This window comes from Bubalus bubalis, chromosome 2 (genome assembly GCF_019923935.1).
Source record: "Bubalus bubalis isolate 160015118507 breed Murrah chromosome 2, NDDB_SH_1, whole genome shotgun sequence".
NCBI lineage: Eukaryota > Metazoa > Chordata > Mammalia > Artiodactyla > Bovidae > Bubalus > Bubalus bubalis.
In genome coordinates, this window is record NC_059158.1 from 10,987,282 (window position 1) to 11,010,363 (window position 23,082).

Genomic DNA, 23,082 nt, shown 5'->3' on the forward strand with positions numbered 1-23,082 from the left:
TTGTTCCTTGGAAGACAAGCTGACAAACCTATACAGTGTATTAAAAAGCAGAGACATCACTTTGCTGACAAAAGTCCAGCTAGTCAAAGCTATGGCTTTTCTCAGTAGTCATGTATGAATGTGAGAGCTGGATCATAAAGAAGGCTGAGCGTTGAAGAACTGATGCATTTAAACTGTGGTGTCAGAGAAGACTCTTGAGAGTTCCTTGGACTGAGGAGATCAAACCAGTCAATCCTAAAGGAAATAAACCCTGAATATTCATTGAAAGGACTGACGCTGAAGCTTCCATACTTTGGCCATCTGATGCCAAGAGCCAACTCATCGGAAAAAACCCTGATGCTGGGGAAGATTGAAAGCAAGAGGAGAAGGGAACGACAGAGGATGAGAAGGTTGGATGGCATCACTGACTCAATGGACATGAGTTTGAGCAAGCTCCGGGTGATGGTGAAGGACAGGAAAGCCTGGCGTGCTGCAGTCCATGGGGTTGCAAAGAGTCAGACAGGACTGAGGGACTAAAAAACAACAGCAACAAAACTTAGTCTACAGTCCACATCAACAGCAACAACAACACAAACACAAAGAAGAGCACAGTTCCTTAGCTTTAGCTTTAATACATAAAGCAAAAGGAACAATGACTCTTTCAGAATATGCCTGAGTGCTAAAATCATATCAACCGAAGCCGTGCCCCCCACTCACAAGAGACAGTTTATAAAGGATGACAATTAAGTTTCAAAGCCTAAATGAATTAGTGAAAAATGCTTCTAGAGTTCAGTATGCCCCAAAGCAGATTTCAAGTCCAATGGAAGGCTGTGTTAAAATCATGAGTCATTTATAATTAAGCTAACTTACTAAAATCACACTGTTCTTTAAGATGCAGGTATTCTCAGAGAAATTCTGATAGTATGCTACAAACTGAAGGGGAAAACAAAGGATCTAGAACTCTGGAAGTAAAAAATATTTTAATTAGATCACTAGCTTATATATGATTTTAATGTCATTATTATGAAAGAATCTCAACAATCATTCTAAGGAATATTATGGTGGTACTGAAAAGATCACAAACTTAGGGAGGTCTGAATTCTACCTTTCCATTTAGCACCTCTTCTTCACTCTCCTCTTCTCACTCTCCTTCACTCACCGGCAGCCCCTCTGCAGGGGAGGGTGTCCTCTCCATCCCCGTGCGCTTGCCTCCTTACTCAGGCCTCAGTCCTGACGTGTCCTCCAGGAAGGGCCCTCCCTCCCCACCACTGTCACATTACCCTGCTTTATTTTCTTCAATACAATTGTCTGAAATTATCCTTTTTAAAAATCATGTACACATTTACCATCTATTTCTCCCCACATCCGTGACTACAAATGCAAATGTTACTCGCTCAGTCGTGTCTAACTCTTTCCGACTACATGGACTGTAGCTCACTAGGCTCCTCTGTCCACAGAATTCTCCAGGCAAGAATACTGGAGTGGGTAGCCATTCTCTTCTCCAGGAGATCGAACCCAGGTCTCCTGCATTACAGGCAGATTCTTTACCATCTGAGCCACCTGGGAAGTCAAATGCAAGCTGACCTCCACATCTCAAGTCCATTTCTCTCACTGCTAGCTTAGACAAACCCATGGAAATGGTCTTATGTTCTTTATTTTGGCTCATATAATCAATATTAATGCTTCTTAGTTGATGAAAAATACATTTCCTATTGGTTATGAAAACCTACACAAGGCATCCAGCAGTTACACTTAAAATGGCTAACCCATCTTCTGAACCATCTGACAACCCAACTACTGGTACCAGTACTTGTCTCTGCCTACAGCCATGGTTTATCCCCTCTCTGATGTCTATTCCTGCCCATAAAAGCAATCAGTCATACTAATATCACTTTATATGCAAAAGAGTTATTACAAAAGCTATTTATGGGTATTTCCCCCCACAACTACACAGTCGCTTATATGTCACGTTCATTAGACAACCAGCTAAAATAGGATGTCCTCCTTCCATGCAGAAACACTTAGGGCAATGCAGGCGTGTGCTCAGTCCTGTCTGACTCTTTGAGACCCCATGGACGGTAGGCCCCCAGGCTCCTCTGTCCATGGGATTCTCCAGGCAAGAACACTGGAGTGGCAGCCATTTCCTTCTCCAGGGGATCTTCCCAACCCAGGACTGAAGCCACATTTCTGCTGTGTCTCCTGCACTGTGGGCAGATTCTTTACCACTGAGCCACCAGGGAAGTCCACTTAGGGTAAACCACCGATTCAAATGTTTTTCAAGGGTGGATGCACCCCAGGAGTGTTCTAAAGCTCTTTCCCTCTGCCCACACTGAGAATCTGCCACATAAGCCACATAACTGTTGGGATGGGTCACATTCGTCCTTTCACAGGAGGCAGGAATTTATCCTCTGTGCCGAGAATGCTTATCAAATACATGATGAAATGTCATATATCCACTCTCAACTACAGATGCACTAACACCTGGGATGGATTCCATTTGTTCCAATGCAACAGTCAGAGACGGACCTGGCCTTAACCTGGCCCCAAGGCAGTTACATGAGTTCATGTACTAATGATTCAGCCTCTGTCCCAACTCCCACAGCTGCCGCCCGCCCAGTCCCAGTCCCTGATGGGAGCGGGGTGGTTACATGAGTTCATGTACTAATGATTCAGCCTCTGTCCCAACTCCCACAGCTGCTGCCCGCCCAGTCCCAGTCCCCGGTGGGGGAGGGGTGAGACACAGCACTGGAGGTGAAGGAGACATTACCTTTCAGTCCCCTGCTCTCTCCACCCTCATCGAGTTGTCCGACCCAGATTTTCTGGAAAGCTATGTAGTGGGCGAACACTGTAATGCCCTCACATCATATGTGATGTGTGAAGTCTCTCAGTCGTGTCCGACTGTTTGCAACCCCATGAACTATAGCCTACCACGCTCCTCCGTCCACGGGATTTTTCCAGACAAGAGTACTGGAGTGGGTTGCCATTTCCTTCTCCAGAGGATCTTCCCGACCCAGGGATCGAACCTGGGTCTCCTGAATTGTAGGCAGACGCTTTACCATCTGAGCCATCAGGGAAGTCACATCATATAGCCAACCCTTATATTACATGTTATCTCCTCCAGAGCCAGAAAAGAAAAATCACTAGTTTAGTTTGTAGGGCTGCTTGTTAAAGAGGAAGGAGGTTTATTTCTAAGAGACTCTTCCCTTGTGGACCACAGATGTTTAATTTGGAGTTTTGGAAAAATTTTTCAATGGTATACTATAGGATACCAACTCACGGAATTTTAATATATATTACACACAAACTGGTTCTGCAAGCAAGTAAGTTGTGAAGTGGTGAGTCAAACATATTTCTCTATCATAAGAATTCTCAGAACCCTTAATACACTGACATGTACTACGTGTAATACATTACCATGTGTGTGTGTACTACAAAGTTAAATGAGGCAAATACAGGGTAAAGTGTTTCTGCAACTTATTTGATCGTGGACTGTTTTATCAGAGGCTATGTTTTCAGTCCTCTGTTCCTGCAAAATACATCAGGAAGTGCTGCAGCTAACAAAAAACAAAAAAATTATGTTTATCAAAACAGTACCCGTATATTCCTTAAGTCAAATAGTACCCACAAGGGTTCATGATGAAGCAGATTAGTGCCTCACTCAGTGCTCCCCATCTTTCTGTCCTTTTTTTTTTTTTTTAAACCACATCAGGCAGCATGCAAGGTCTTAGTTTCTAGCTGCTGCTGCCGCCGCCAAATCACTTCAGTCTTGTCCGACTCTGTGCAACCCCATAGACGGCAGCCCACCAGGCTCCCCCGTCCCTGGGATTCTCCAGGCAAGAACACTGGAGTGGGTTGCCATTTCCTTCTTCAATGCATGAAAGTGAAAAGTGAAAGTGAAGTCGCTCAGTCGTGTCCGACTCATAGCGTCCCCATGGACTGCAGCCTAACTTGCTCCTCCCTCCATGGGATTTTCCAGGCAAGAGTCCTGGAGTGGGATGCCATTGCCTTCTCCGTTAGTTCCAGACCAGGGATCAAACTGACGCCCCCTGCACTGGAAGAGCAGACTCTCAACCACTGGACTATAAGGGAAGTCCCTGTCCTGCTTTTTTGAAAGCAGCTACAGTCAGTTCTTCCAGTATTTACCTTCATTTTTTCTAAAGAACATGTCAACACTGATATTTATTCATTTTTTCCCATTTTAAATATTGCTTACTGATTTCCTGCTGTGGAAGCTGAGGATTAGCTTCCTTCAACCCCTCCCATCCCTCCACACAAACATGCCTCCACTGCATCTTCCCAATAACCTACAATTCTGGCTTGAATCCATATGCCACATTTAATTATTATCAGAATATATATATATGTATAAAATCTATAACTGAGCCATGTATTATATCATTTCTTTTCTTGTAAAACTGCATTTTCTTAGTGTTAATAGTCGCCTTATTTGCTTAGTTTTTTAGAAAACATTCCTATCACTAATACACAATCAAACTCTCCAATCAGAGCTTATAAACCCAGCTCAACATGCTCAAGCACACTAGACAGTCTCCCCTGGAAAACACTGCTCCTGGAATCCTCTGGGGGATCTTCCTGCTTCTGTCTGGGCTGCTCTCCAGACCCACTGAAGCTTTTCTTCACCATCATCCGAGGAATTCCGTTTCTCTCGAACTGGACAGATCCGCTAAGAGCAGCTCGTCTCTCTTCCACACTCCGTCTTCCTTCTTACTGGTTTATTCCCTCATTTGTAGGGCATATCCTCCAGCCACTTCCTGATAAAGTTTGCACATGAGCTAAACTGGAGCCCCTTGTATGCCTGGAAGTTACTATTTCTTCACACTGGCTGACACTTTGGCTAAGTAAATAAAATGAAAGGGAAAGTTGCTCAATCGTATCTAACTCCTTGCGACCCCATGGACTATACAGTCCATGGAATTCTCTAGGCCAGAATACTCGAGTGGGTAGCTGTTCCCTTCTCCAGAGGATCTTCTCAACCCAGGAATCAAACCCAGGTCTCTCCCCTTGCAAGCGGATTCTTTACCTGCTGAGCCACAAGGGAAGCCCAAGAATACTGGAGTGGGTAGCCTATCCCTTCTCCAGAAGATCTTCCTGATCCAGGAATTGAACCGGGGTAAGTAAATATACAGTAACAATCATTTTCTCCTTACAGGGTTGCTGCTGAAAAGCTGCAGTTCCTTAGGACCTTTATGAAGGCTTTCCTGACTTTTCACCCTGACTGTGCTGCAGTGTACAGAAGCACATACTGAAGACGGCTCTCTCCCCACTCGGTATGTCCTGGTGGACCCTTTCCAACTCAGTCATAGCCTTCAGTTCTGAACAATTTTCTTGTATTACTTCTTTAGTGAATTTGTCTCCTCTTTTTCTCTTCCCTTTCTTTTTCAAGCTCCTAGTATATAGGACTTAAAAATTAACTCTCTAATTTTCTAAGCATTCTCAGCTTTTCTCAGTCTCTCTGTTCTTGCATGTAAAAGTTTAACATTATCTTTTGTTCTTTTAAAACAACTTTATTTTTTAAATTATTTATTTTTGACTGCACTGGGTCTTCGTGGCTGGGCGCAGGTTTTCTCTAGTTGTAGCAAGAAGGGGACCACGCTTCGTTTCAGGGTGTGGGCTTCTCACCGGGGTGGCTTCTCTTGCTGTGGAGCACGGGCTCTAGGCGCACGGGCTTCAGTAGTGTGACTTCCCAGTTCTAGAGTGCCGGCTCAGTAGTTGTGGCACGGGCTTAGTTGCTCCATGGCACGTGGAATCTTCCTGTACTAGGGATTGAACCCATGTCCCCTGCATTGACAGGTAGATTCTTATCCATAGTACCACCAGGGAAGTCCTAACATCGTCTTTTAATGCTTCACTTAAAGCCTTCTACTTCTGCAATCATGTATTTGATGCCCAAGAGCTTTCTTGTTCTCTAATTATCCCTTCTCTAGAGCATCCTGTTTGTGCCTCATAAATGCAAAATGGTCTCCTGTAAGATACACCTGAGGTTATCTAAGTTTTTGTTCTTAAGTTTTCTTCTGCTCCCATCATAATATCTCATTCCTCTGTGGGTCTTTAAAAATAATTACTATTTTTAATTTATTTTGGCCCTGTTCATTTTGGAACCTTTCTTCAATTGGGTATACTCGTTAGCTGTGCATTCATACTTAAGAGTGAGGCACCACCAGGCTGAGAAGCACGTAGAGCGGGGTGGGGCCCATCTTCAGGGGCACTAGGGTGCAGACCCAGCTGTTTCATCAGAGGCTCCCCAGTGTCCGTCCCTGCAGCTCCTTTCTCGCAGGCTGGTCAGGTTCTCAGGTGACCTCTCCAATTCTCTGCCCAGGGGAGACAAGTTTGACTGCCAGGGTTCTGGGAGGCACCAGAAAGAGGCCTAATGAACGATGTAATCTTTTAAGAAGTCTTTCAAATGCTAGTCAAGAAAAGTTTTACAACAGGATAGAGGAAAGCGAATGGCTCGCCCCAGAGCACAGAATCAGTAGCCGATGGAGCCAGGACTGGGGTCTTCTGCCTCTGTTGACGGTGCCCTCTTTCTCCCACACCACCCAGATCTAAAATGCTATCTCCGTTACGTGACACATGCTAAGACTTGCCCAGTACACTCTGGCTTTTACTTAAATTACAGATGAGGCTGTTCTCCAAACACTTACTTTTCATTTTGTAACATATAAACTATAATGTACTAATATATCTAAGTCACTGGGTGAGAGTGAAGAAAAGAACAACAAATAAAATTTCAGTCTTCCAAATCTTATTACCCATCTCCAGCTCTGGTTCGCCAGTGTTCCAAATCTCATTACCCATCTCAGCTCTGGTTCGCCCGGTGAAAACAGTGGCCACGATAACCACTGTGGCAGGGCACACACTGCGTCTGGTAACGGCCGCCTCGCGGACTCCTCACAACTCCAGGAGGCGGGGACACTGGCATCGTCACTGTAAGCTACACACGGTGAAGCTAAGAGATTCAATAACTTCCTGAAGGTCTCATGGACAGTATGTGACAAAGCTGAGTGCCTTTCCACAGTCAGCACTCAGGTTCCTTTTCTTCCTGCTCTAAAGGAAAGACAAGAAAAGGAAGCAAAGGGAAAAGGCCACCCAGGATCTGCCGCTTGGAGGACACGAGGTCAGGGGTTCTCCTTTCTCGGATGTTCTGTCTGTTGCATTGCTCCCTCCACCGTTTATCCCATACTCAGCTTTTCAGAACTCATCTCCATAAAACGGCAACCAACAGTGATACCAACAAAACAAAACCAAGCAAAACATATTTGGAAAGCTTATTAAAGAGCTTTACCTGAAACCCCTGTCGTTTATCACCCCAAACTTATAAAGAGTAGTGTGTAAGGTTCTGTGGGAAACTTTGAGATTGCACATGAATATCGGGGCCAATTTCCCAAACTCACCTCTTATTTTTCTTGTAATTTTCCAGTTGCTGGGACTGCATATGTTTGTGTCTCTCTAATTCACACTGTCCACATAAATCCTCCAGATTCAGCAGGTGGTTTTCTACCTCCTCAAAACTAGCCTCTAAATGAGCTGAAAGTATACAAGGTCAAAAGAAGAAATGAATGTCAAAAAGCAGAATCCTTGATCGTGGAGAAAAGAAAAAGTGTCTAGAAGTTAAAAGTTTGAACTGTTGAGATTATTTTGCATTTATTTAAAATTTTTATTAAACTTTCTTGAAGCAAAATGTACCAACATTAAAATATATTTCGAATTATCTTGAGTATATTTTTATATCTCGAACATTTTTAAAACACAACTTCCCAAAATACTTTACACTTCATTAACCAGGATAGGGAAACAGAGTGTCTTGATTAATCTGATGTTGATATCCTAATGATCGCATATACCACACATGAATAATCAATTTCCAAATAATAAGAATATATCAAAATATAATTAACACAAATTACACCAAACATAATTTAATATTTGAGATTTCAAGTTACTTTAGCATTGTTTTGCCTTGAACATGATATACATAAATCTCCAAGGCACTGAACACTCAGGAAGCATCGCTCACTGTCCACTGGTCTTTCAACCACTCCACATTGCCTCTAGGCCACAGAACTCGACAGATGGAGATCCTCTGTCAAATCCTTCATTTAAAACAGTGAAGTCAAAGCCTGCAGAGATTACTTCAGTGCCCTGCCCAAGGTCACCTAGCTAGTGATGAGCAGTCAGGGATCAAAACTGAGTCTCTCTTTCACACAATGATTTCCAGTTGATAGGTGCCTAAGTAAACCAAGATTTCACAGCTGTAGGGGTGAGGACCGGTTGTTTTCTTAGACAACAGAAAAGTTTTAGGGGTCAAAGGTTTTAGACCTCAGACAGCATCATGGCCGTCTACCAGGCACTCGCCACACGTCCCAGACGCTGGAACACAAGGATGAAAAAGAGAAACCGCGTGCTCAGAGAGCTCAGAGTGGAGGGAGGTGTGTTTCAGAGACAACACAGCCTGACAGGGGTGAGGGCCTGTGAAAACCAGAGGAGAGGCATCTGCCATAGACGGGTGAGCGTGAGGCTCGGCAAGAACGTGTGTCACGGGGGTCGGGGCAGGGGAGCAAGCTGGCTGCACTGCTTTGCAGCCTCAGTTTCACTCAAATAGCTAAGATTCAAGGGTGCTGGGTCTAATTCCCTCCCTTAGCCGCTAGATTGCCATGTGACTTTCTAAGTTAGTTTCTGTAGCACCAACATTAAGGAGCAAGTTTCAAATTCCATGGGCAGAGGAGCCTGGTGGGCTACGGTTCATGGGATTGCAGTTTTAGGTTTACTAAGATGCAAATTTTGCCTGTTTTAAATGAATTTGTTTGACCCACAGATATTAAATCCAGAAACATACACATAAAAAAAATTTTTTTAGCCACATGGGACCTTAGTTCCCCAGTAAGAGTCACTCACTTGTGTCCAACTCTGCGATCCCATGGACTATACAGTCCATGGAATTCTCCAGGCCAGGATACTGGAGTGGGGAGCCTTTCCCTTCTCCAGGGGATCTTCCCAACCCAGGGTCGAACCCAGGTCTCCTGCATTGCAGGTGGATTCCTTACCAGCTGAGCTACAAAGGAAGCCCTTAAACTTTGGAGAAAGTGAAGTTCCCTCCACCCGGTTCCCCAAACAAAGATCAAACCCGCACCCCCTGTGTTGGAAGGCAGAGTCTTAATCACTGGACTACCAGGGAACTCCCCACATTTTTTAATATCCTAAATTTTAACTCTACTAAATATCTGTGCTTTTGTACTTGGTAGGGTCTAGGGCTTAAAAAGACATGGATTTAGGAGGAAAAATTAAATTTTACTAAAAAGTTAAAATGTGGCAAGTAGTTTAGCACTCCTCTTCAAGAACATTTTAGGTAATGACTTTTATCATAATTGATATATCACTGTAGATCAGTGTAAGTCTGGAAGACTGATAATGCAGTTCATAACAGTTTTGAATCTGTCTTCAGGGGTCGCATACAACAGCTATTACCTGTGACTATGGAAAGCCTAGCCTGAAACAGCAAAAATCTAAGTTTTAATCAATGAAAAATTACATCTAAGATTTTCAGAAATGTCATCAATAATACCTGAGGAATATATATATGGAAAGGAAAACAGGAAAAATGGTGTTAATGTATCAGTTGCTGTACAGATTATTTTTTGTTATTATATTAAATGGAAAAACGAGTCCAGCCTGGAAGCTCGTGCTACTGGCCCTGAAGAAGGAGTGAGTGTTCAGCTCACACTGTTAGAACTAGTTTGACAGGGTCTTACAAGACGATCATAGCTAACAGGATTATTTAAAGGCTATTTCACTTTGATTAGTGATAAGAACTAGAATAATTACATTTAATACGGAATCCATTTAGCTCTAAGCTACTTGGTCCCTTTAGCATCACGCATGTTATCCTCAGCATACAGGGGGCTGGGTAACAGAGAGGCTTTGACCTATAGGCCAGCAGTGTGTCCTGGTGCTGGACGGCAACCTGAGACTTAAAGTGCTCGGGCGAGTCCAGGGTCACGTTATGGCTCCTGCCCAACTCCCAGTTCTCCCCTTTAGAAGTTTCAAAGGCTCCTGAGGACTTACAGTTTAACTCCCTACCCGAGCATTCAGGGACCTCTCACTCCCTGCTCAGAGACTACTTTTCCAGCCTCACCACCACCCTCCTTCACGACCGCTCATCACTCCGAGGAGGGTCCCGTGTGTGCCTGCCTGTCCTGAGGGGTCTTTGCTTCCCCCCTCCCCAACCCCACATCTCCCTGGCAGGTTCAGGTCAGAGCTCTCTCCCTCATCTGTGCTTCCATTGGCCCATGAACCCTGCCCAGGACTCCTACTCTGACATTATGCCACTATTTTGTACTCTTATCTTTCTCAGCATTCTGTAAATACCTTAAGGGTAAAGACTTTTTTGCAACAAGATATCTTTGCAACATCCAGTCCCATCACTTCACGGGAAATAGAAGGGGACAAAGTAGAAGCAGTAACAGATTTCATTTTCTTAGGCTCCAAAGTCACTGCAGATGGTGACTGCAGCCACAAAATTAAAAGATGCTTGCTCCTTAGAAGAAAAGCTAGAACAAACCTAGACAGTATATTAAAAAGCAGAGATATTACTTTACCAACAAAGGTCCGTCTAGCCAAAGCTATGGTTTTTCCAGTGGTCATGTATGGATGAGAGTTGGACTATAAGGAAAGCTGAGCACTGAAGAATTGATGCTTTTGAACTGTGATGTTGGAGAAGACTCTTGAGAGTCCCTTGGACTGCAAGGAGATCAAACCAGTCGATCTTAAAGGAAATCAGTCCTGAATATTCACTGGAAGGACTGATGCTGAAGCTGAAGCTCCATACTTTGGTCACCTGATGCAAAGAGCTGACTCACTGGAAAAGACTCTGATGCTGGGAAAATTGAGGGCAGCAGAAGGGGGCGACAGAGGATGAGATGGTTGGATGGCATCATCGACTCAGTGGACATGAGTTTGAGCAAACTCAGGAGACGGTGAAGAACAGGGAAGCCTGACGTGCTGCAGTCCATGGGGTCACAAAGAGTTGGACACAAATTAGTGCCTGAACAACAACAAAACATCTGGTCTGCTGAATTCAGTTAAGAAGGATTTCTGGAGATACAATGATTCTATCACTCTAAAACAAAAAATAATAACCAAGAAAGCAAATCTATGATTCATATTCATCTAATTTACATATTAGGAGGTTATGCTAAATTTTGTCAATGAGCAAATTAAACATGGGCAGAGAACTTTGAAAACACTGTTATCAGTATATCAAGTTAGGCCCAGTGAGTTGAAGCAGCAGCAGCCATGGAACTTTTCCATTTTAACTCTTATCAGGCTTGAGGTCAGTAATAAAATATATAAGAACTGTACCAATGAACATGAATTTTCTTCCCTTTTTATATGAAAAACTTTACCAAATGCTCTTTAAATAATAAGCATATATATGGTATGTACTCTGAATATTTTATATTGAATTTAAACAGGCAGAGATTTAATCTCCCCGTCACACCCTGCTCATCTTCTGCTAGGAAACAGTCGCAGATTTGAGTAAATCTGGTAACCAGACTTAGAATGCACATGCATAAAACACTAGCAGGCCTCCACAGACACAAAAGTACCTTCACAAGAAGTTCCAGCCTCACCATTTTGCTCACTATAACAACAGTACATGTCTCAGTTAGTGGTCAGTGGGGAGGATGGGTGGAGTTTTATTGGGAAGGGCCCTCTGGTAGACCCTGACAGCTGTGCAGGAGAGCGCGTCACAAACCCTCATGTGGAGACCGCCCCAAGGAAGAGCCGCGCTGTCTGGAATTTTCCTTTGTGCCATTTTCAGATACATACTATGTGCAGTATGACCACTGACACATGAAGAGTGGAGCAGCACATTAAAATTCATAACTTCACATTTAATGAGTATTTTCTAGCAAAAATAATTCGCCTCAGGGAACAAAGAAATCTTTGCAAACCCATAGGTCACAGGAGGCCAGGTACTAAAAGACCACAAGAGTCTTCAATGCTTTTGTCACTCTTCGCGTGATAAGGTAATGATGGTGTGGTAACAAGGAACTTTGAAGAGTGTATTAAAAATCCATCATGGAACAAATGAGATCTGTGCAGTATATACTAAACCGTCGAAAGAGAGCTAACATGTCCCTTGAAGGGTCTAATCTCAGAACATAACCTGGACCATAAGATAATCTGCTTCATGAAACCGTAAAAACTGTGACGGTCTCCTAGCGAGATGCACTCTCAAATTCTGTACAGAGAAAGCAGAACGGCAATGTATCTGGTCAGGTCAGATTGAAAGAAAGAGGCAAGCAAGCTCAGTACAAGGCTGTCATTCTCTTACAGAACTGTGTTATCTGAGAATTAACAGAATCTTCTGTTCTAGATGAAGGTGTCTTTTTAAGTAGGTCATACAAAATAAACTAAGCAACAGAGAATTCAGAAAACTCTTGACATTTTAGACTTTAAAAATAGGAATAGGATTAGACCACCCTCTAGTGGACGTTCAGGAGAATTCAATAAACATGTTTCAAACATCTTAACCAGTTTCACAGTAAAATGCACAGAACAAGTGCTGTAGGGAAAACCACTAGGCCATACTTTCTTCACTTTAAGTCTGAATTTTGCAATAGGAGCTCATGATCTGAGTCACAGTCAGCCCCATTAGTGACCTGGATAACCACAATGGTGTGGTGTGACCTGCATAACCACAATGGTGTGGTCACTCACCTAGAGCCAGTCATCCTGGAGTGTGAAGTTAAGTAGGCATTAGGAAGCATTACTACGAACAAAGCTAGTGCATGTGACGAAATTCCAGCTGAACTATGTCATATCCTAAAAGATGATTCTGTAAAAGTGCTGCACTCAAGATCCCAGCAAATTTGCAAAACTCAGCAGTGGCCCGAGGGCTACAACAGGTCAGTTTTCACTCTAATCCCAAAGAAGCGCAATGCCAAAGAATGTTCAAACTACCGTACATTGCACTCATCTCACACACTAGCAAAGTAGTGCTCAAAATCCTTCAATCTAGGCTTCAACAGTACATGAACCAAAAACTTCCAGATGTACAAGCTGGGTTTTTAAAAAGGCAGAGGAACCAGAGATCAAATTGCCAACATCCGTTGGATCACAGAAAAAGTAAATTGAAACACATCTATCTCTACTTCATTGACTACGCTAAACCCTTGACTGTGTGGATCACAACAAACTGGAAAATTCTTAGAGATGGGAATACCAGACCACCTTACCTGCCTCCCGAGAAACCTGTATTCAGGTCAAGAAACAACTGTTAGAACCCAATGTGGAACAATGGACTGGTTCAAAACTGGGAAAGAAGTACGTCAAGGCTGTCTATTGTGACCCTGCTTGTTTAACTTACATGCAGAGTACATCGTGCAGCTGAACAACAAGAAAGTGTTGGTGGGTCAGTCGGTAAAGAATCCACCTGCAACATAAGAGAGCATCTGCAATACAGGAGACCCAGGTTTGATCCCTGGGTCAGGAAGATCCCCTGGAGAAGGAAATGGCAACCCACTCCAGTATTCTTGCCTGGGAAATTCCATGAACAGAGGAGACTGGCGGGCTACAGTCCATGGGGTCACAAAAGTCGGACATGACTTAGTGTTAAACCAAGAAAGTGTACAGAATCTGGAGGACAGTATTCCATTCTATCCTTACACACTATTTTTCAATATACAGAATACTACACTGTTCTCACATTTCACACCAGGGTTTTGTACTCTTAACTACTGTGTTCAGTTCAGTCGCTCAGTCATGTCTGACTCTTTGCATGAATTGCATGCACGCCAGGCCTCCCTGTCCATCACCAACTCCCGGAGTTCACTCAGACTCAAGTCCATCGAGTTGGTGATGCCATCAGCCATCTCATCCTCCGTCATCCCCTTCTCCTCCTGCCTCCAATCCCTCCCAGCATCAGGGTCTTTTCCAATGAGTCAACTCTTCTCATGAGGTGACCAAAGTATCAGAGTTTCAGCCTCAACATCAGTCCTTCCAATGAACACCCAGGACTGGTTTCCTTTAGGATGGACTGATTGGATCTCCTTGCAGTCCAAGGGACGATCAAGAGTCTTCTCCAGCACCACAATTCAAAAGCATCAATTCTTCAGTGCTCAGCTTTCTTCACAGTCCAACTCTCACATCCATACATGACCACTGGAAAAACCATAGCCTTGACTAGACGGACCTTTGTTGGCAAAGTAATGTCTCTGCTTTTGAATATGCTATCTAGGTTGGTCGTAACTTTCCTTCCAAGGAGTAAGCATCTTTTAATTCCATGGCTACAATCACCATCTGCAGTGATTTTGGAGCCCCCCAAAATAAAGTCTGACACTGTTTCCACTGTTTCCCCATCTATTTGCCATGACGTGATGGGACCGGATGCCATGATCTTCATTTTCTGAATGTTGAGCATTAAGCCAACTTTTTCACTCTCCACCTTCACTTTCATCAAGAGGCTCTTTAGTTCCTCTTCACTTTCTGCCATAAGGGTGGTGTCATCTGCATATCTGAGGTTATTGAGATTTCTCCCGGCAATCTTGATTCCAGCTTGTGCTTCTTCTAGCCCAGCGTTTCTCATGATGTACTCTGCATAGAAGTTAAATAAGCAGGGTGATAATATACAACCTTGACGGACTCCTTTTCCTATTTGGAACAAGTCTGTTGTTCCATGTCCAGTTCTAACTGTTGCTTCCTAACTTGCATATAGGTTTCTCAAGAGGCAGGTCAGGTGGTCTGGTATTCCCATCTCTTTCAGAATTTTCCACAGTTTATTGTGATTCACACAGTCAAAGGCTTTGGCATAGCCAGTAAAGCAGAAATAGATGTTTTTCTGGAACTCTCTTGCTTTTTCGATGATCCAGTGGATGTTGGCAATTTCATCTCTGGTTCCTCTGCCTTTTCTAAAACCAGCTTGAATATCTGGAAGTTCATGGTTCACGTATTGCTGAAGCCTGGCTTGGAGAATTTTGAGCATTACTTTACTAGTGAGTGAGATGAGTGCAATTGTGCGGTAGTTTGAGCATTCTTTGGCATTGCCTTTCTTTGGGATTGGAATGAAAACTGACCTTTTCCAGTGTAGGACAAGCTAAATTGTGTAACATCCATCCAAATCCTCTCATCAAAGACAATGGTTTTGTAAATCTGCAAAGGCCAGAGAGACTCCCAGGAGAAAGTGAGCATCCTGGCAGCAGCTGCCTGGTCTTGTCCACTGCTGTGTCCCCTCAGCCCACAAATGGTGCACAGGACTCACAGACGCCTATCATGTACCAGGCACCCTCCCCTCACTAGGGGCCCTCCAGCTACCTTGTGAAGCAGGTTCTCTCATCTTCAATCCTAAAAGCAAAGAAACTAAAGCTTAGAGCAGTCAGGAAACCTGCACAGAGTCTCACAGTTAGGAAGCTGGGGAACTGCGGTCCAAACCCAGATCTGAAAGTCAGATCACAGCCCGTCTTTCCCAATTCCCGGCATACCTTTATTATCTCTTTTTTTTAAATGACAAGCCTCACCAGTGATTATCTACTACACAGGCTTTGTAAGTTGGATGGATCACATCCCATTAAAAAAACAACATGAGTGGATTATCTGTTCTTATTTAATTCCTGAGGGAGCATGTAATCAGGAGTCATATTTATTAAGCCACAGGATAGCACAGCTAAAAGCATCATCAAAGGTCCAAATTGCTCACATCATATTAATCCCTTACTCTTTAATAAGGGCAGACCCTCTAGAGAGCAAGGCAAGACTAAAAGAGTTAAGTGGCCTAAGAAATACAGGGACTGAATGGATATGGTATTAGATTTGGGAGTGAAAGGGTAAAAAGTTCAGAGAAGAGAATCTTGTGACTACATATAGATTAGTTACTATTTTCTTCTAAGTAATTTTTATTTTTCATTATTGCTTGATTAAGCTTTGTAATACTATATCAAAGTAATTAGGTAATAACAAAGAGCATTCTGAGACTACCCTCCAAAAGGGAAGCTATCAGGGCTTCCCTAGTGATTCAGTTGGTAAAGAATCTGCCTGCAATGCAGGAGACCCCAGTTTGAATCCTGGGTCAGGAAGATCGCTGGAGAAGTGATAGGCTACCCACTCCAGTATTCTTGGGCTTCCCTGGTGGCTCAGCTGGTAAAGAATCCGCCCGCAACGCGGGAGACCTGGATTCCATCCCTGGGTTGGGAAGATTCCCTGGAGAAGGGAAAGGCTACCCACTCGTATGTTGGCCTGGAGAATTCCATGAACTGTATAGTCCATGGGGTCGCAAAGAGTTAGACACGACTGAGCAACTTTCACTTCACCCCCAAAATAAAGAAATCCACAGTTTATGGGCAAGCATTAAAACCAAATGATTCAAATTTCTAAGAATGGTGCATAATCTCATTAAAATGAATTCATGAAATACGTTAATAATATAGACATGTACTTATACAAGCCAGCAAATTTGGCTTCCAAATGTTTTCCTCAGGCAACGGCAACAGCAGAAATAAACAAATGGGTCTAGATCAAAGTATAAAGATACTTGTACAGCAAAGGAAACCATCAACAAAATGAAATGGCAACCTCCTGAATGGGAAAAGATACTGCAGATGATATATATGATAAGGAGTTAATACCCAAAATAAATAAAGAACTCACACAACTCAAAAACAAAACAAACAAACAAAACAAACAATCCGATTAAAAAAATAGGCAAAGGACCTGAATAAACACTTTCCCAAGGACCTGAAAAACCAGATACTTGAAGAGATGCTCGACATGGCTAATCATCAGGAAAATGCAAATCAAAACCATGGTATCACCTCACACCTGTCAGAATGGTTATTACTAAAAGACAACAAGGGCTGGCAAGGGGAGCCCTCGGGCACTGTTGGTGGGAATGTAATTTGGTATAGCCCCCACTATGGAGAACAATATGGAAGTTCCTTGAAAAATCAAAAGTAGAACTACCATATGATCCAGCTACTCTACTCCTTGGTATTTATCCAAAGAAAATGAAAACACGCATGAGGAAAGAGACACGTGCCCCCGCCATGGTCCCTACAGCATTTTAGTTACAACAGCCAAAACATGGAAGGAAACCGAAACGTCCCTCAACAGAGGAATGGGTAAAGGAGATGTGGTACATATATTCAATGGAATGTTACTCAGACACACACAAAATGAAATAATGCCGTTCACAACAACATGGATAGACCTAGGGGATAATATGTTATGTGGAATAACTGAGAAAGACAAAGACCATATGATTTCATTTGTATATGAAATCTAAAGAACAAAACAGAAAAAGACTCGCAGGTACAGAGAACAAAGTGGTGGTCACCAGAGGGGAGGGCGGTGGGGCAGCTGGATGAAGCAGGTGAGGGAGACTAGGAGGCACAAACGTCCAATATAGTGCAGCTCATAGGGCGCAATTTACAGTAAAAGGAATGTCAATAATATTATAATAACTGTGTATGGTGGCAGATGGCTACTAGACATAAAGTGGTGATCAATTCATAATGTATATAAAGGGTGAAAAAAGGGAAAGTTGCTCAGTCGTGTCGGACTCTTTGCAACCCCATGGGATAGACAGTCCATGGAATTCTCTAGGCCAGAATGCTGGAGTGGGTAGCCTTTCCCTTCTCCAGGGGATCCTCCCAACCCAGGGAATGAATCCAGGTCTCCAGTATTGCAGGAGTATTCTTTACCAGCTGAGCCACCAGGGAAGCCCAAGAATACTGGAGTGGGTAGCCTATCCCTTCTCCAGAGGATCTTCCCGACCCAGGAATTGAACCGGGGGTCAATCGCTATAAAACACAATGTACACACAGTGTACATAAGTGTACACAACATTGTACACCTGAAACTAATATAATATTGCAGGTCAACTATACCACAATGAAAAATAAGAATTAAATTATTTGGAAGTGACTGTCGAGACTGATACTTCAGCTTTAATTTAATTTGCTTTAATTTAGCTTTAATTTGCCTTTGGTGGTGGATGTTCTCAGATTAGTAAAGACAGAACTCAAGTGAGCATTTGGGAAACCCATTGCATTCATTTAAGAAGTCAAAATGCAGTTTCTGAAGATGGCATCACTTCACTAAACATCACTTCTTCAGGATAGTAGAATCCTAATTGAGAAGGAAAATACACTATATTCTATCTTAAGTAGATTTAACTATGAGAATAATTAGAACTGAGGCCAAATGCATTTAATCAGCAGAGTGGCATCAAACAAATAACATTTATAAACAGAATTTACTCTCGGCTGGAAAGGAAAGCGGGATAGTATCATAGGTGGATGTCTCTGCAAAGAAATACACAACCATTGAAAAACAAAGACTCAAAGAAATAAAGGAAGAGATGCTGAACAGAAAGTGGCTAAAGGAATATTCCCCCAGTGTCATGGAGGCTTTTTCTGTCAGTTATCAAAGGCTTGAGAAGGATCATTCCTACACCTACAAGAGGGAAATAAGGCCAGAGGGCCTTCCTCCTAAACCCAGAGTCTCTTTTCCCCAACCCTGCTTTCAGAAATAACAGAACACTGATTCCAGGGCTTCAAGAACGCGGGTCATGGGGTCTGCTGACAGGTGCCACTCCAAATGCCTCATCCTCCACTGAGTACATCATCACTGTGGCTGGGATCCTGGATGCACACCTACTGTGTGTGACCCTGAGCAAATCTCCACCCCTCCAAGCCCAATTTGCCTAAGCTGTACAGTGGGATAACAAAAGCTACTTCTGCAGGGATCTTGTGAGGATTGTAAATAATGTCTGTAAATCACCTAACCATCTCCGACATATAGTAGGCGCTACAAACGTCAGCTATTATTATCACCAGCGGCATTCCACACACCAATGGGGTTCATTTTATCCACACACACAAGTTTTATGCTTTGCTAATTACTTGCTTTGTAAACCAGCTCTGTTTTGCTTTTAAAAATGTAGTATTGAAAAACGGAAGAGATGATGGGGTAGCTTTACACCTTCTTACCTATTAAGACTCAGGTTATTAGCTCAAGAAATTCGTCTCCTATGTAGGTAGCCCCTACCTCTTACTTCACTAAGATCTTAAGCTTGGTTAGAAAATAATAAGCCAGAATGTTATACTATGATGTGGCACTGTCTAGGGTAAAAGTCAATTTTCTGAATATAAGCCCAAGAAACAAATATCAGCATGATTCATCTCAATAAAAACAAAAAATAAATATATAATCTTCCACAAGGCATAAAGTTAGCCAAACAGGTACCCTCATTTAATTGTATCTGTTTAATCTTTTATCAGTTTAAGGAAAAAAAAAGAGCATATTTCAAGACATCAAGCTCTGAGCAAACCCAGTATTAAAAGCAACAACTTCCAGAGTACAGCCTTTAGTCATAACAAAGCCACCATAACCCCTTTCATTTCCCACGTTTACACTTTTAAACAGAGACCTAAAATCAGAAAGACAGCCCTGAGTCACTTTAAGAATCAAGAAAAGTATGTTTTCTGAGCAGAACGGAGGCAGAGGAAGGTAGTGGTGTATTTTAAAAATCATTTCCACATTTTAAATCATCGCTTTTTTGTCAAATCATCAATTAATCAGAATATGAAATTAATTAGAACTATTTCCCTCCAAATCCTGTTAAGCAATAAGATTAATGTATTCTTAGAAAGCTTTGGAGTCACGCCAAATTATTTTCCTTCCTAGAAGCAGCGTCTAGAGGCAAACGGGGAACTTACTCAGACTTGCCGTCAGGGATTCTAAGTCTGCGATGAGGCCTGGAAGCTGCTGAAGCTGCCGCTGCAGGTCCCGGAGGCTCGCCTGCTTCTTCTCCCAGTGCGCGGAGAGCATGACCACCTCGCTGTCCACCCGCTGCAAACGGAAGGGGAGGGTCAGGCCCACGGGACTGCAGACACAGAGGTCAGACCGGCGTAATGAGAGCCTGCCCGTGTTATCTTTAAAAACCCTTCTACTGGGGTACAGACAACACAATACTCTGAGGAGACTGGCGTTGTTTTCTTTCTTAGAAAAGAACCACCTTAATATCCAGTGCAGAAAAACCTCAAATTACGGGTTGTATCAGTGCATCTTAACCCGGGAAAGAGAAAGTTCAGCCATGACCTTAGAAGTCACTTCTAACTACACCCTGTTTCTAAGTAAACCATGTATTTGCACAATTCAAATCTAGAAAAAATAAAACAGAAAACAGCCACTAACAACTGAAAAGAAAACAAACAAAAACAAACCCCAGACATAATGAATGGGTAATTATTTGCCTTACAAAAGGACTTCTTTTGAAAGAAAAGTTCCCTAATGCATTTAGAATATACCATGATTCAGTTTCCATTTAAACAGGAACATTCACTGAATAAAGCAAGATAAATGGTACTTGTATACGAAGGAATCACTGAGGCAACTGAACAATTTCAGAAAAAAAGGAGAAAAGGATTTATACTAACAAATTCAGAAGTGAAAGGTTCCTAATAGCAGGGATGTGAGATGCTAGGCTAGCCTAAAATAATTCTGACTTCTTTTCCAGAAGACTTGAGCAGTTTCTCCCAGCCAGTTTTGTTTTGGTCCTAACATGGTGAGAGGGGAAAGGGCCTACGATAAGATTTAGAAGGAGCATAGAGAGGTCATCTTTTGAAAACATCACTAGTGATGAGTAAGAAGTGTGGAAGATTCCCGCATTTTGTACAATAAAGACTGCAAAATTCATTATATAACAAAAGTAAGTATATCTGAACTTTATCTGTAAAATATAAAGTTTTAATATAAGAGTTCACAGTTAAGTTATATAAAAAAAAGGACAATTTACACAACCCATGATGTTTCAAGAGTTGAAACACAAATACAACTGATTTTTACTGAATCTCACTAAAGAAAGACCTTTCAGAGGAATAAAAATATCAAAATAAGATACAAAATTATTTGCATGTGGCGCTAGACTGTTTTAGCTTCTACATTTTAATATTCCAGGAATTCACAACATTGAAATAAAAACAATAAAGAGATCAGAAAGCTGCCCTGTTTCCTCACTTTATCCCCACCTCACCCCTCTCGCCGTTGTCAGTCAGTCCACGTTGGAGGGGTAACACACACTGTCTCACACACAAGCCTCAGCTGAGCTGGAGAGGCGACACCAAGTGCTGCTCCAGGGGCATGATCATCAATTCTGCATGCTTAAAAATGCCTGTGCAGCCAGCTTCATAAAGATCCCAGAGAGCAGTTTAAAAAGTACTGAGCATTGCTAACAGATTAATGTGGCTAATACAGCTTCTCTGTGATGCAATAGTAAGAAAATTAGGGCTTGAAATAACAACCCCTGCCTGTAGGATTCATCTGTAACATCCAATGAGCTCCTACTGAACACCTGCTCTTTGCCTGGCTCTGTTTCAGGCACTGAAGATACTGTGGTGAACAAAAAAGAAAAACAAATTGTGCTTTAGTCTGGAGTAGGTCTCACAAATTCTCTAAGCCTCAGTTTTTAAACACTAATAAAAGAAAAAATAATTTCACAGGGCTGACGATAATAAAAGGTATGTTTCCTGGTACACGGCATATCTTTTAAAAAGTTTTTTACATTTTAATTGCAGTGGTTAATTGTGTTAATAATTTGAAAGATCTAGAATAAACAATTTTTAGATACAAATATTATTACTGAAAAGTAAAATGAAACATAAATATTAAAACTTAAGTACAGTATAGTTCATGCCTCCCACAAAATTCAAAATCATATTCTGTATATCTTTAAGTGTACATAAAAAGAATCTATCAAAATACATTCAAATATTACTTTAATTTAAAAGAATGGATGTTGAATGGATTCTCTGAAATTATTATCAACAATTATGTATTAAGAGCAAAGCATTTTGAGCATTTTCTATGTGCCAGGCCCTGTGTTAAGCAATTTACTTTAAACACATAGCAACCTTGTAAACAGAGCAGTATTACTACATTCATTTCACAGAAGAAGAAACTGAGGTGCAATGAAGACAAGTCACTTTCTCAAGGGCCACACAGGACCTAGATTCAATCCCAGGAATCCAACACTGAAGCCCACGCTCTTAATCAATCTTCTCGGGACTGTTTATACAGGGACACAAAAGGAAGAAAAGTGAAAAGTAGTGAAAGAAAGGTTCTGAGAAACTGTACTTTAGCTTTACTTAATAAAGAAGGAGCCATCTTCAGAAGGCCAATTTTTCTCCTCCAAGTAAACAATTCTGAATAAATCCAGATTTAACACCAGAAAATCAAGTTTAAGTAGCAAGACAAACCCACAGTTTGGGCTTGTTCCCAAAGTTACAAATCATCCCGAAAGTCCTTCTGGTGTACATTGAAGTTAGGAGAACCAAGAAAAAGCTGGGACCCAAACGATTTTCAAAATGGGTAATATTGGGGTAATAAAACAATACAAAAACTTTTATATTTGTAAAGAACAGTTCAGCATTTGGGGGGAATGTTTCCCTGATAGGTCAGTTGGTAAAGAATCCGCCTGCAATGCGGAGACCTGGGTTCGATCCTTGGGTTGTGAAGATCCCCTGGCTAAGGGAAAGGCTACCCACTCCAGCACTCTGGCCTGGACAATTCCATGGGTGAGTCCATGCGGTTGCAAAGAGTTGGACACGACTGAGCGACTTTCACTTTCACTTAGTTCATGCGATTTTCAAACAACTCTGTTTGCTAAGCAGGGTAAATGGTGTCATACCATTTTATGTGAGTCAGCTAGAAACAGAGAGACTCCGTTTATCCGCCCAAGGTCAAAACGTATTACTGCAGAAACCAGGCATTCCCACACCCAGTCCAGTCCACTCCCCACCACAAGCAGAAGAGATCCAAGCTGGAATCCAAAGAGAATGAAGCATGCCTGATTTAACCAGCTTACACACCAAGTGGTTAAAGTGTTGTCTTAAGAGAGTTCAATCTGAAGGCAATTAAGTATTTCACAACAATCAAAAGCATAAGCAAATAATGCACTGGAAGTCTAACTTTAGAAAGTTACCCTCAGAATCTAACCCCTAAGTCACTATCAATTTACGTGTTTATTTACATACTAAGTGAGGGAAAAACAAATCAAAGAACTTGTTAAAAAAAAATTCTTGTAGAAAA

At 42.2% G+C, this 23,082-nt stretch overlaps 1 protein-coding gene across 5 annotated transcripts in view; it reads right to left on the reverse strand.

The window, feature by feature from the left end:
• Positions 1 to 23,082, reverse strand: part of DTNBP1 (dystrobrevin binding protein 1) — a 111,339-nt gene that overhangs the window by 54,455 nt on the left and 33,802 nt on the right. For all 5 annotated transcript variants that reach the window (XM_006057794.4, XM_044927371.2, XM_006057795.4 and 2 more), the window contains 2 exons: positions 19,713 to 19,845; positions 7,392 to 7,524 (listed from right to left, as the gene is read on the reverse strand). In XM_006057794.4, the coding sequence (XP_006057856.1) occupies positions 7,392 to 7,524; positions 19,713 to 19,845 (266 nt within the window). The remainder of the gene's footprint in view (positions 1 to 7,391; positions 7,525 to 19,712; positions 19,846 to 23,082) is intronic.